Here is a 14,324-nt window from a genome sequence, read left to right on the forward strand (position 1 = left end):
GGAAGAGAACCAGGAGAAGAAATTCCAACAGCAAAACTCGGTACTTCCAAGCTTTAGCAGCTATGCTGAGTCAGTAACAGACCCTGCCATCCCTAGTAGATTCTGAAAAGACAGGAGCCTCCTCCAGCCTGTATTTGAGAATACTACCATCTGTGGTTTGAAAGTCAGAAGAGAAAGGAGTACAGGTGTTCAGATATGCTAAAAGACTTCTGACCAAACAAGGCTAGTCAGGAGTAATCTAAAAAAACCAGGCTTGACTAAGATCAGCTATTCTCAGACAGAGTTCAAGAGTCTCTGGTATTAAGGGAATGCCGTGGACCAAGGCTGCTGGAACACGTTAGTCCATGAAGACCTTCATAACTCCTGGTGTGACAGAATCCTAGCTACAAGAACATCCCTGGCATTTGTCTTTCGTGCATCTTGACTCTGGACTGGATTTGCTCTCAAGAGGTTAGCTTGGCTGATGTATTATAACAACAACTAGGACAACTCGCTGGCACCCATGACAAAATGATAAACACCATTCTGTATTATGTAAAAAAAAAAAAAGACAGCCTCATTTGTCAGGATGTTGGCCATTTTTCACTCTTGCTGTCATATTACTCATGGGTTTATTCAAGAAGACCACTTGGTGTTTTCTGGAGCGTTAAGACTTCAACTAGGAGTGTGCGTGGACCAGAAAATGTTTGTGTTTTGTGCAACAATCAGATACATTACCACTTAGAAGTTTGGTCAAATCATTCCAAATAGGTCATGGTCTAGAGAACTGAAACATGGAACATTTTGGATATTCCAAGAGGGGCTTATTATTGAGTAAGGCAAGGATAATGCATTGTGCCCTTCTCTCCCATTCTTCTCTCCATAGCTTGTGTGCCACCCTGCCTGCCAATCTTCCTAGTACCTTACCTTTCTTCTGTTGCCATAATTAGATTGACGCGTAGCATGCCTGAATGATCCGCCCGTCCCTTCTTCTGATCTTTCTTCTAGCATCTTCCTTATAGTCATTGCTGCCATGCTTAAATTCAAACAGCCCACCAGCCCTGCTCCTGGATTTCCCCGGCACCTTCTTTCCCTGTAGATGCCATGCATAAATTCAAGTGCAGCATATCCAATCAGTCCACCTGCCACTCCCCCCAAATCTTACTTGTTCAAAAGGATTACATCCAACAAAAAGAGAAGTGGAGTGGCTTTGTATGTAAAGATGTCAAATATCTGTGAAAAAAACTTGTGCCCTTGGATATGGAAGTCTTTGATCCAGTGTTATTCAACATCTTTATAAAGACTTGCTGGCGATTTTCAAATGGGGGTTGGATGGCTCTCATATATGATTTAGCCGATTTATGCATTGAACATGGGATGATGGACTAGATGACCTGTGATAGCCCTTCCAACTCTAATATTCAATGATTCTTTGAATCATAGTAATTATTTGTGTAATCCATTTTAGATAATTCAGGCCAGAAATCTTCAAAACAGAGTGAACATTTGAAACTGGGCTTAGTTATATAAAATATGCCACGACTATGTCTTGTGTTTAACAAGCCATTCTCAAACATTTGGGTGGATTTTATTACTGTTGTTCTGAAAAAGATTCTGTGAAGTTGCTAATGGGAACTGTTCCCTGGGGAAAGAACATTGCTAGAGAGGAAGTCTACACCAGAAACTTAAATTACTTTAACAGGTACTACCTCTCCTTAGAGAACTTTAAAACTCTAGACCTATAAATGCGACTAGGAATTACTAATTTCACCAAACCAGAAATCCACAACAGTTAAATTAATTTTAGGCAAATACAAATTCACAGAACAGAGCAGTGGCTTCATCGCTTCCTTTTTTTTCCCCCCTTGTGGAGAGCCTCTTATTTCCTCACTGAAAACATCAGTAACGATGAACGAGTTTGCTTCATCATCTGCGCAGTGCTCAACCACAGGAGATTGGATGTGCTCTAAAACGTCTTGTTTGTTCAGCCTGCTTCTGAGCAATGGCCGTGCATTTGCAAAGCTTTAAAAATGGATCTCCTGTTTTCTGGTTCCAACAGCAATATCCTCTTAACACTTAACTTTGCTAATCTATTATTATTTCCTTTCAAAGAATTGAAAAGACTTGATCTTGCACAAATGGTGCTCATGACAAATAGGGCCAGATACAAGCAGTGGTTAACAAAACAGTTCCTGTCACCCCGTCCCTCAGGATACTTCTTATTACTTTTGCCCTTTCCCCCCCCTTTTCATACTTTTCACAGGGAGGTGGATAAAATGCCAAACAAACACTGGGCTGCAGCTGCCATTCATTTTTATTTTCTAATAAAGCCAACATCTGGGTCCTGGGGGCATTCTTTAAAGTTCTGCTTCTGCAGCTTGGCCCTTTGCTTTGCTGAGTATTAGTTTCCCTTTTTAAAAAGAGAATTGCTTTTTTAGAAGTAAAATGCCAAGCAGGTAGGGAAGGCACCGAGGGAAGAACGTGAGTAGGTTGGAGCCACTTTAGGACCTATCTACAGACCCTTTTAAGCTGATGAGGGAGGAAGAATTCTTTGCCTGCAGGGATTACTTACTTTTGTAAAAAAAAGAAAAGAAAAGCAGTCTCCAATATTTCCTTTTGCTGAGTTCTTGCTGTATTAGAAACTGCTGCAGGAAGTGGACGTTGCATCACACATTTCAGACAAATGCGACTCCCTCTTACTCTGAAATATTCCAGTAGTATCCATGCGCTAGATGCATGGTTTGGCCATCTAGTACCTTCCAGCTATTTTGTGAGTTTCAATTGCCATGCTGAGTAAGCCTTAACAAAAACTATAATTTGAAACAGATGGAAGGCACCCCATTGCCTATACCTCATACATAAACTTTGCACTTAGTGCTTTGCTTCTGTAAGTGACTTGGCTGACCTGAGGTTTGAACCTGTGATCTTTTAGCGCAGATGCTGTTGGGAGAGGTTCTTGATGTAGATTCAGTGCTTTTTATATTCAGGAACAGCTACAGCGATGTGAGCCTTCTATTTTTATGCTTAAAAGCTACTATAAAGAAGAGTAGGTTTACAATAAATCAGATTTTGAAATATGAGCACTGCCTCACAAAAGCCCATAGAGAATTATGTCTGGAAGGATTTTTTTTCCCCTAGCATATTTCATTAAATAACAACAGGAAGACAGGAAAACAGTACATTGGTTCCAAAAAGTTCTGTATTTAATTTTAGAACAATCATCTAATGCCTCAAAAAATTGTGCAACAGTGTTGACTCAAGTGTTTAAGCTATAGTCTTTAACCAGAAATGATCCCATTTATAGATCACTGAATATACCTTAATAGACAGTATAACTTAATAAAATCAATGTAATGTAATACAATATCATTTAATAGGCAATAATTTGGAAAGGTATTTCTTTGGTGGTCACTTTGGAAAGCTGTTGCTGTGGTGGATAATGCCTAGTCTAATCATAAGCCTCTGCTTTGAAAAAGTCACACTTGTTTAATAGACTTAACATCTTAGAGCAGTGTTTCTCAACCTTGGCAACTTTAAGAGTTGCCATGCTGGCTGGGGAATTCTGGGAGTTGAAGTCCACACCTCTTAAATTTGCTAACGTTGGGAAACACTGTCTTAGAGAGTATATTTGGGATTGCCACAATGAATGAAAGAAAAATAGTTGATATCTATATTGGATTAGCCAAAAAGTTATTAATGTCTGCCATCTCTGCGAGGGAAGTATTGCATCTTTTAGCCACAAAAATTCCCACTGGATAATCATGCTGGAAATTGATGTTTGCTCCTGCTAGGCCAACTCTTGGCGGGAAGGCTTCTGGAAATCACATTGTTAATGTTTCTCGGACAGCCATTTGATGGATAATATTATGCTCTCTGCTATTGTACCTATTTGCTACTGTCTGTCCCAAGAAATTGCCATGGGATGTGACCCAAACAACTGGTGCAGCCATGGCTTTAATCTCTGTGAAGAAGTTTGGAGAAATCCTATGCAGGTGCACTCTTTTTAAGAAAAGACAACTTAAGTATATAAAAGTTTTGTTCAAGAGCTTATTTATCTATGCATCTGTTACACCCAAGACCATTTTAAAAAGCCATGTATCAGTGAGAAGTATTTAGAAAAACCGCAAACCCTTTTTAAGGGACCAGCCTATCCATTTTCTATACTTATAAGGATGTTTTTCCTATTCATGACTCATTTCACTCTAACATCAAGGGAACTGGAATAACGATTAAGCAAAGGAATGCGTGTGTTTCTGGGCTTTGTCCCTTTCCAAAAAGCTTTATGAATTCTTGATTCAGTGTTAAATAAATACATTGCCACAGATATTTTAGCCACTGTTAATAAAGTAAAAAAATACCATGCTAGTAGTTTCTTTTTTAATCCAGATCTCACGCTGCTTTTAAAACTCGCTTCATTGCTTTATTAGGCATTTCCATACCCTCTGTTGTCTCAGTATAAAGTGGTGTAAAGCAGCAACTTACACCAGAGGACTAAATGAAATTAATGAAATCAACTCTAATTTTCACTTCATGTTTTATTTTCACTTTATAGGTTTGTATGAGCTGCTGGCTTCACTGCCAGCCCAGCTGCAGCCACATGTGGACAATCAAGAAGACCTGACCTTCCTCTGGGATATGTTTGGTGGAAAAAGCCTTCATTCTCTGGTAAAGGTAAACCACATTGAAATACTCATTCTTTTTGAGAAGCATGTATGGAAAAACGTTTTGAGCAACCTCTAGTATACCAAGAATCAGTTGCTTTGTGGAAACAAAACAGCCTTGTTTCACTTCTGTGCTTCTGTGAGGGATGGAAGTTGTTAAAGGTTTCTACCAAAAATATTGCAATGATTTCATTTAATAGTGATGTTTTGGCAGAATACATTAATGTAACAAACATATGATGTTTGCCCTTGTTTAGAACGAGGTAGCATGAATTAGTAGCAGGAAATCTGAGACTCCTTCATGGTCAACATTGAAGGCCTGGAGTTTAGCTTAAATAAATAAATGTTCACAGCAAAAATTAGATGGCATATATTTTTGAGGTAAAGTATGGCAACTGTTCAGTAGCCACATTAATTTAAAATAATTTCCTTTAACAAAATGAACTGAAATTACAGTTGGTTCTTTAATTGGCTTGCATCCATTGAAGATTGTGTTTTGTATATAAATATACCAAACTTGTATGAATCAAATAAGCTTAGTGAAGTAATTAATAGATATGTGTAGTCAAAAATGGTAGCTATTCATGTATATTGTACTTCATAATTTGCAAAATTCTTTACAGTTCTTGTGCACATAATTTTCACAAAGCTTTTAGTTTAGAAATTGGAAACTGAGCTTGTAAGAGACTTGTGTAAGGCAAGTCCTCTACTTTGATTTTATACTAAATTTGGGGCCCCTGGGTTCTTGAAAAACATCTGCATGTTTATATAGAAGGAAACAGGGAGGGAAAAAGTTTTCTTTGTGGCAATTCTTTATTTGCTGATTTATTTTTATACGTATTTATAAATTATTTGTATGTTGTCTAGTCTTGGAACTCTAGTGAATTTACAGTTGTAAAAGTACGATAACAAAAGCATTATCTCACAAAAGCCTCATACTACTGTTGGCCTAACTGAAGTTTTCATCAAAACCCTTGTGGAAGAGCACAGTGTTCACTGCCTTCCTGAACATTAATTTAACATTAACTTGGGGGGGAGGTGTCAACGTGTTCTAAAGTGAAGGGGTTACTACTAAGAAGGCCATCTTCTAGGTCTCCTAACTTTTCAGGTGATGGGACCCCACAGAGCTCTCTCCTGACTAGCATATATTGGCTGGCAGGTTTCACCTGAAGTTGATGATCCTGGAAGTAACAAGGCAATATTTATGGCTGCATTCCTGCCAGAAGACAATTTTAAAAATATGAATAAGTAGCTTTAGGATGTTCTGGGTTGATAAATCTTTTCTCAGGTTGCAGTAATGGAATGCTTTTGGATATATTACTGCATCAGGAAGATGTCTAAGCATCTTTAACTCCATCTGGCCAGATGCTTTACTCATTATATGGGAACCCCAACCATTAAAATGCTTAAAACTTTTCTTAAAAGTTAACATAATACTCAGTAGAAGGCTAATCTGGAAAAGCCACTTCTGAAAAAAATGGGAGATTTAGCTAATTGTTGGAGATGGCGTATTCAAAATGGAACCGTTCAGATGATACAGTCATGTACCATAATGACTCTTTCAGATAGAAGTTACTTCACTTTAATTTTGTTCTGGCAGATTCACTAGTATTTGGGAAACGTATCTTCTTGTGAGTTATATATCAGTGATTTGGAAACTAACAGTGATGAGAGCCACTGTGCTGTAGTACTTAAAGTGTAGAACTAGGACTGGGGAGACCCAGGTTCAAGTCCATAGTCAGCAATGGAGGCTTGCTAGTTAATTTCAGGCCTGGTCATTTTCTCTTAGCTCGCCTTAACCTCAAAGGATTGTTTCTGTGGGAAAAATGGAAGAGGGAATGGTGTGTCTATGTACAGTACATCATCCTGAGCTTCAAGGTATAAGCCCAGATACAAATCTAATAAATAGAATGACAACAGAAGTGGCTATTGCATATTTGTATGGCTGTAAAGGATTAAAGACATCTTTCTCATTTATATAAAGGTCTGAAGACCTTACTTCACCTTTTGTATTTATTGATGAAACTCCTATGGGGAATTATTCAGACGTTTGGATAGCATATATTGGTTTATATATTTAGTGTCCCACTTTTCCCATGGTTAAGTGAACTAATTTAAATGTTACTAATTTAATTTTATAACATGACATGAAATATAGAATTAGTTTTTTGTTTAGTACACAAAATGTATGATTGTATGGGCTTTTTTCATCTTTTCTCAAATCAAAATAATTTTTAAAAATTACTGACTTATACAAATTGTGGTGGTTTGTTTTATCTGGTGTTAGCGGAATGAATTAGATGAAAGTGGAGAAAAGAAGCTTGGTCTGAAATGGAGACAATATGCTTTTTCTGATATATGGGAAGTTGTTTTTAATTTGTTCTACATCAGGTTCTATTTTGCCATAGGGAGTAAAATGCACAGCCTGCACTGTTAAGATCAGGCCCTGCCTTGAACCAAAATAGATAATAATTCCCACTCCTATAAGAATCTGCTTTAGATAATATTCAGTTCCCCTTCTCTGCATGCCAGACTGTCTGAGGTGAGGTAGATGATAACCAAAAATGGGGGCTTGATCTTGATGGAAACGTTCTGTTTTTGGAACATTTGCCCATGTCAAATTATGTGTCTTTGTCCTAAATAGTTATTTACATAGTCATTTAATTTTTAATCTTTGAAAGAATAATAAAAGAGATGGCACTAAACAATCTGCTGCTATGATGGTTTTGCTAGTTTTCTATTAGTTTTGTTAGTTTCTTCATCTTAATTTTGTAAACTTCCCTGAGAAGTAGCTAAATTGCAATCTGTCAGATGGTACAAATAAAAGTATCCGTTGCATCTTTGCCTTCTGCACCATACAATAATAGGCTAATCCCCAGAAGTTACAGTCACAAGTAAATCCTAGCTTCAGTCTGCATTCACGTTTCTAATGCAATCTGTTGCCATCAATGAAGTTTTTATTATTATTCTATCTTAGTATGAAAACAGAACCTGCAGGGAGCATTGTCAGACTTCTGAAATACTGTACAATATCACTCTTTGCTGTTTAGAATTAGGAAAACATTCATTAGTGCCTGTACTAATCATGTTTTGCATTGCATATCTCTATTTCAGTGAACAAGATTGTGCAATCTATCAAGTCCAAATGTTCTTGGAACATTATATATTCCCTAAAAAGAAGCACTGGCAGTAAATTGAGAGCTGGTCAGCATATTTGAATTGCTGAAGAATCCTGATAGAAGTGAGCAAAAGTCCTGACTTGGTTCTCCATACAATTTTGCTTGCAGTCACCAAGAAATTATGGTTATTCAAGAAGAAAGTAGTTCTCTGCCAAACAGTCAGACAATGTAAGAGTCAGCTGTGGCCACTTAATTGTGTTCAGGAGCCTCATAAACATGGACAGGAGGCAGTAGTTCTCCTCCAGTGTTGTTCCATAGCAAATGGTATTTCAGGTATGCCCTCTGTGATCAGAGAGGTAGAAAACAGCTGTTTGGATTAGTAGCTATTGAGAGATTAACATCTTGATCCTCGGTGAATTTGTCTGGTGTTCTTTTAAATAGTCTAAATTACTGATAGTCATCTAATGACAGCAAATTTCTCAATTTAACCATGCACATAGACGTACTTCTTTTCATTAATTCAGAATTTCTTGTATTTAGTTTCATCTTACAATGTGAGAGGTAGGCTTCAAGCTTAAACCATATTTGTTTGTTTGCTTGGCTCTAGGTAGGTAACAACAATCGATAAAAAAACATAGTTAAAAACAAAAGTACCCTGTAGATATTTCTCATGGAGGAGATGCTTTAGTCCCTTAATAATTTTGCCTTTCCAAAAATAATTTTAGAAGCTGGAACCATTGACAAGGTTCTGTAGAGTATATATGTCTATACATATCTCAGAAAACTGGCAACATTGTAAACCGCCCAGAGTCCCCTTTTGGGGGAGATGGGCAGTGATAGAAATCTGAAAAAAATAAATTAACAAACATTGGCATTGCCATTTGTTCATTACACTTAGAATATGCATGGTCAGCTTGAGCTGCTATACAAAAAAGTGTCAGAACCAAGCTTGCCTCTGACTCGGGAAATGAAACTAATTCCGAGTCAGAGGAGGAATTGGAAACTTACCGGGCTGGAATAGGAGAAATGAAACTCCAGCATGACTCAGCAGAGCGGGAAGAATCCACAACGCTGATTGGGTGAGATTTGGAGGAGGATTTGAATACGCCAATCAGTGCACGCCAGAGACGGGCTGAAAAGTGCGCAAAGGAGAAGGCAGCCCGATTGGGTGCAAGAGACTCCAAGTGCACCAAAGATCGGGATCAAAGGCAGCCACGCCAAGAGCGAGCTGCCAGAGACAACCGATCCTCTAAGCCTGCAGCTTCGGGAGAAGAGTCCTTATGTCGGAGTCAGCATCTGTGGCTGAAGAGGAACCAGTGTTTGAGCTACACTCCAAAGATGAATTGAATCCTGCGTCTGCTGCCAATGAAGAATCAGCGTCAGCCATGCCCAGCAGCCTTCGCCTTGCTTCCAGATGTGAAACTCCGCAATCTCCTCAGCAGGGTGGGCAAGCCTTGACATTCCAGCGCCACTATTTGCCTTCAGTCCTGCGCACCCACACTTTGCATGCTCCGTTGTGTTCAGGAATTTCACACCTATCGTGTTCAGGATCTGGTTGCCAGCTCAGTCCGGGGTTTCCGGCCGAGTCCAGCCTAGTCCCAAGTCCCAAGCCTTGCTCCAAGTCTCCAGTCCAGAGAATCCAGCCTGGTCTGGGGATTTCAGCCAAGTCCAGCCTAGTTCCAAGTCCCAAGCCTTGCTCCCAGCCTCCAGTCCAGAGAATCCAGTCTAGTCCTGGGATTCCAGCCGAGTCCAGCCTTGCTCCAGTTTCAAGCCTTGTCTTCAAGTCTTCAGTTCAGAGTACCCAGCCTTGTCTAGAACCCCCAGCTGCATCTAACCTTGCTCGAAGTTCAAGTCCTGCTCCAAGTCTTCAGTTCATCCCTGTCTGTTGTTCGTAGTCCTGATCCCAGATTCAGTGAGTCAGAGATTCAGCCTCAGTGTCGTTCCAGTACTGTTCCAGTTTGAGAACTGTTGCCTCCAGCCTTTCTGTTCCAGTCGGATTCAGTCAGCCCAGTTGGGTTTGCTTAATCCAGTCTCGCATATCAAGGACTTAATTATTGTAAATAGTTATTTAATAAAGAATATTCTTTGAGAACCTGTATGATGCTTAGTCTGAACAGGACAAAAAGTGGGATATAAATCTAAAGAATAAAATAAAATAGATTATAAAATACAGTTATAGTCTGCAAAGATATTTATAAATTATTTATGAATAATGTTTTGTCATGAATAAAGGTTAAATGATCTGGCTGGACCAATACTTATTCTGGATTATGAGAAGTTTATTCACTTGAGGTCCATTTTATGTGGCAAAGTGTCATTTTGATTAAAGTTATATCCTAAAACTATAATTAAAGCGTGCTCTTGCATATTCATGTTGCCACAGGATTGTTGGGATTCCAATTTGAGGAATGACATGGGAACTGGAAATATAAATAGTAGTGCATGAATTCTACTAAACTGTAATATCTAATCCCAAACCTTGTTCACCAGAGAGTTTATATGGTAATCTAGTAGATAATCTGTAAAGCCCATCCATAGGATGTGTTTAGAGTTTTCCTCCCACTGCCTCTGAACCCCAAAGTTTTGTGTTACTGTCCTAACTAATATCTGGTGATAGATCTTTCCCACATGAATTTCTCTAATTACATGATAAAGCCCCCAAAGGCTCAGAGTAGACATGAACTTAAACAGTACCTTTTTCTATTTAGCATGCTTGTTTCAAAATGTAAAAACAAATCATTCCTCAGAGAATGTCATGGTAAATTCGGTATTCCAGTTGCATTCAGTGCCAATTAACAGTCATAAATACCTTCTTTAGTACTGCTGAAAATACAGAGAGAATCAGTTTTGTGGAAGATCAAGTCTGAGTGCTCATAATTTCTTCTCAACATATTTATCAACTACACTGTAGTTCTTGTACTTGAAGAAGCTTGATGCTATTACTTTGTATCACACTTTTATCTCACTATTCTGCTGTTGTATTTTACTATTTATATATATCCAATGCACTACATCATCTTTATCACTCAGTCCTTTTCATTTGGAGTGTGAGGAAAAGTTACAAAGCAAGTATTTGTCAGGCTTCTGTTCTCTCAGTTCGCAGTTATTCTTGTTAAGAAATGTCTGAAATGCAATGTTTTAAAATAACTATCTTAACAATTTTGCTGAACATATTTGCTATGCAGATGACATGATGTCATAAAGATCATCTTCAAACTTTCATTCATTTGTCAATTGTGGCATGGGATGTTTACTTTATTTTTACTAGACATGTGGTCCCCGTTCATCCTAACATCTAACAAGAAGCTAAGGAATTGTAAACTGTAAAACCTGTATGTTACATTTCTGATTGTAACTTCTACTTTCCCTCTGAAGGGCATTGAAGCACTGTGATATGAGATGCATACCTTTGTCTTGTCTTGTCTTGGTTTTGTGTTTTGGATGTTTCTGTTGCTACACCCCAGATTAAGATCCATGTCATAAAACTTGGTCTTGCATTGCCTGTTCTGAACATGTCTATAAATTGGTTTCCAAGGCAAAAAATACGATGACCTTTTTAGATTTAAAAAAATAGTAATTCTAAGAGGGTGCCCATCATGTGAATAGCATATGAATTATCTGTTATGTGTGGAAGTTACCAAAAGTGATATCATTTCTTTTTCATCTTCACCATTTTGGTTACAATACTTAAGATGATAGCTCACATTAGATCTTCTTTTTGAGATGCTAAAATGAAATTGGGTTCTAAAATGAGAGTCTCTGGCCCTGAAATCTATGTAACAGTTGGCAATTAAACTGAGATTTGGAGGCAGTGTGAGTCACCATAAAATAGTTTTTAAAATATTGGAGTTACTGTATTTTAACAGAATATGCTTTGGTCTATTGTCACTTCCATTACCCAAGGCTCTGTTTTACTTGATCCCCCCCCCCCCCCCGTAATGGAAGATGCACTACACCACGGCTATTTTCCTATTTTCATGAATGGAAGCACAAAACACTTATGGTTGCACCTTTGTCTTCAGTTACATCCAGCTTTCAGAGACTTCATAGATTTAGATCTCTCCATTCTTTCCAACGTTTTGCAACTTCGTTTAATCTTCTTGACGTGTAAATGCAATCCAGCTTTTTTACTTTCTGCTTTGACTTTTAGGATAAGTTATTTTATATCCTCTTCATTTTCTGCCAGTAGAGTGGTGTTGTCTGTATATCTTAGAATATTAAACTTTCTGCTGCCTAATTTTATTGCTATCTCTGATTTGTCTAAATTGAAGTTCCCTCAAAATTGCCTCTGTATATAAATTGAATAGATGTAGCAGTGCAGCCCTGCCACACACCTTTTCCAGTCTTGAGCCAGTCTGTGTTCAAGTTGTTCTGACAGTGGGTTGCATATATGGTAATTAATAAACAACGATATATGAACATGTAGGAGAAAGATGCATTTTGAGCTATTTAATTTATTTAAAGAAAGAGAGCGTGGTATCCCTGGATAGCTGTTCAAGGACCTCAGGTTTTAGTTTATGGACTGCATTTATAAAAACAGGATTGCTGTAGAACCTCATGTTCTTATGTCAAAAAGACAGGACGAGAGTTTCTCTTCTGACTTTTGAATGCCTTGAAAATGTCGAAGATCTAAGAAACTTGAGATTAAAGTACACAACAAAACCTCATCCAATTTTGAAAATTCTTTTTTCAGTAGCTGAACAGGGAGTTTGGCTCTAAAAGCATGGAGAAATTTATCTTGGAGGAAGGGTAAATTGTTTGGCTTTAATCTGAATTTCCTCTATCCACCATGGGGACCTCTTCCTATGAGCAAAGTCATCAAAACCTTTTCTACTTATTAACCAAAAAAATTCACTTGAATGAAGTCTCTGAAATCTCAAATAATAGCTGCTTTATTTTCTTATGTGAGGAACAAAGAAGTCAGTTTCTTTCAGAAAGACCAATATTTTGTTTTTAATGGGACTGTCCAAGGAGCAGGGGGTTTATAACACTGTTTAAACTCTGCACTTGCAAAAATAGAATAGTATTCTGCATAACTTTACTATTAATTCAAAAGTTGAACTGCATTTTGTGTCTAGATCCAACAGTTCTGATATATCTTAAGACTGAAACTTGAAAGGAAAATGCAAAATAATATTGCAGGTCAGATAAAGCAAATGTATTTAATGAGAAGGGAAGAGTCACTTTTAACAATAAAGCATAGTACCATTTGGCATATAAAGCTATGGTCCCAAAAGTAATGTTCTATAGTGTTAAAGCAGAAGATTCAGTATAACAATTTCTACTGATTATAATTTTATAAATACAGCTAACCAGAATTTCCAAAGGAGCTTCAAATTCAGAATTCAAATCCTGATATGATTAAATCAGTGGTTAACACAGCGGTTAAAATCAATGAGAGCTTTAACTACTGTTAAGCTTAGGGAAATTTTAGAGGAAGTAACAATCTCTTAGAGGTTCCCAATCTTTATAGACTTGTTGACACATTTGCAATTTTATAATTTGTTCAAGAACTCTTGGAAAATGGCTTAGGAGAGTTACTGTAAAATATTGGAAAGCATCAATTTATTTGAATATTATCTTCTTCTCTTATAGCAGGATGCTAACTTGAAACTTGACCAAGAAACTGAATAAAAAGTCAGAGACTGTTCCTGAGTCCAATATCAAAACTATATATTTGACTGCATAAAGCACATATACACACACACACACAAAGCCATTTCAGAGACTCCTGGCCTTAGGAAAACATATATCCATTGGAATTACCAAATTAGGAATATATATTTAGTACTATGGAAGGCAATAATATATTAAAAGAGCCTATTTACAGCCCACTTAAATAAAATTATTAAATAAAAGCTAATTTGACTCCAGTGAAAGCTGCTCAGAAACTATCATTAATAAAGGTAGATCTATTTGATAAGAAAGCTATGATTCCAAAGAGCTATGTCAATTTAAGGGACTTTGGGTGCAAAAGTTCCTTTAAAATACCTGTGGCCAGATTATTGGTAGGGTGAAAAAATGAAAGAGGGCTATATGAGATGGGAGTTATAAAAGATTCATTGGTTGTGGGAAAATATGCAATAGGAGCTGATACAACAGTATGTGTTTGGACCAGAGCTTAAAAGAAATAGAATACATAAATAGAATAAAGAGGCTGGAAATGCAGGAAGCTCTGCTGCTCAGACTTAGGGTGGATGAAGAAAGAACTCAGACACAGAATTCTCTCCCTCTTAATACTGACACCTTCTGTACCATCACCAACTGTGGCCTGTATCTATTTTCAGAAAGAATTACAAACCAAGAACTTTCTAGAATAGAGGAGGGTAGAAGCAAGAGGAGAGACAGAAAATGAAGAAGGGGTCAGTGGGGGGTACAATTCAGCCAGAAGAATAAACTCTGTAGAAGGCGGTGGCCCCAAACATGGGGGTTTGAGCGAGGCTAGTTAAACAGCTAATTGGGCCAAAAAAAAAAATAGTTTTCAGGTAATACAGATTGTGCATGTCACATTTTGTGCTGAACATCTAGGTATGCAAGAAAGGCCAGACAACGGCTCCACAAGTAT

The 14,324-nt window shown here is 37.7% G+C and overlaps 1 protein-coding gene across 2 annotated transcripts in view; it reads left to right on the forward strand.

The window, feature by feature from the left end:
* Positions 1–14,324, forward strand: part of MPP7 (MAGUK p55 scaffold protein 7) — an 80,619-nt gene that overhangs the window by 27,601 nt on the left and 38,694 nt on the right. Inside the window, exon 3 of one of the 2 annotated variants that reach the window (XM_063303478.1) lies at positions 4,532–4,650. In XM_063303478.1, the coding sequence (XP_063159548.1) occupies positions 4,532–4,650 (119 nt within the window). The remainder of the gene's footprint in view (positions 1–4,531; positions 4,651–14,324) is intronic. The other variant, XM_063303479.1, reaches the window with a different exon arrangement.

This window comes from Candoia aspera, chromosome 4 (assembly GCF_035149785.1).
Source record: "Candoia aspera isolate rCanAsp1 chromosome 4, rCanAsp1.hap2, whole genome shotgun sequence".
Lineage (NCBI taxonomy): Eukaryota > Metazoa > Chordata > Lepidosauria > Squamata > Boidae > Candoia > Candoia aspera.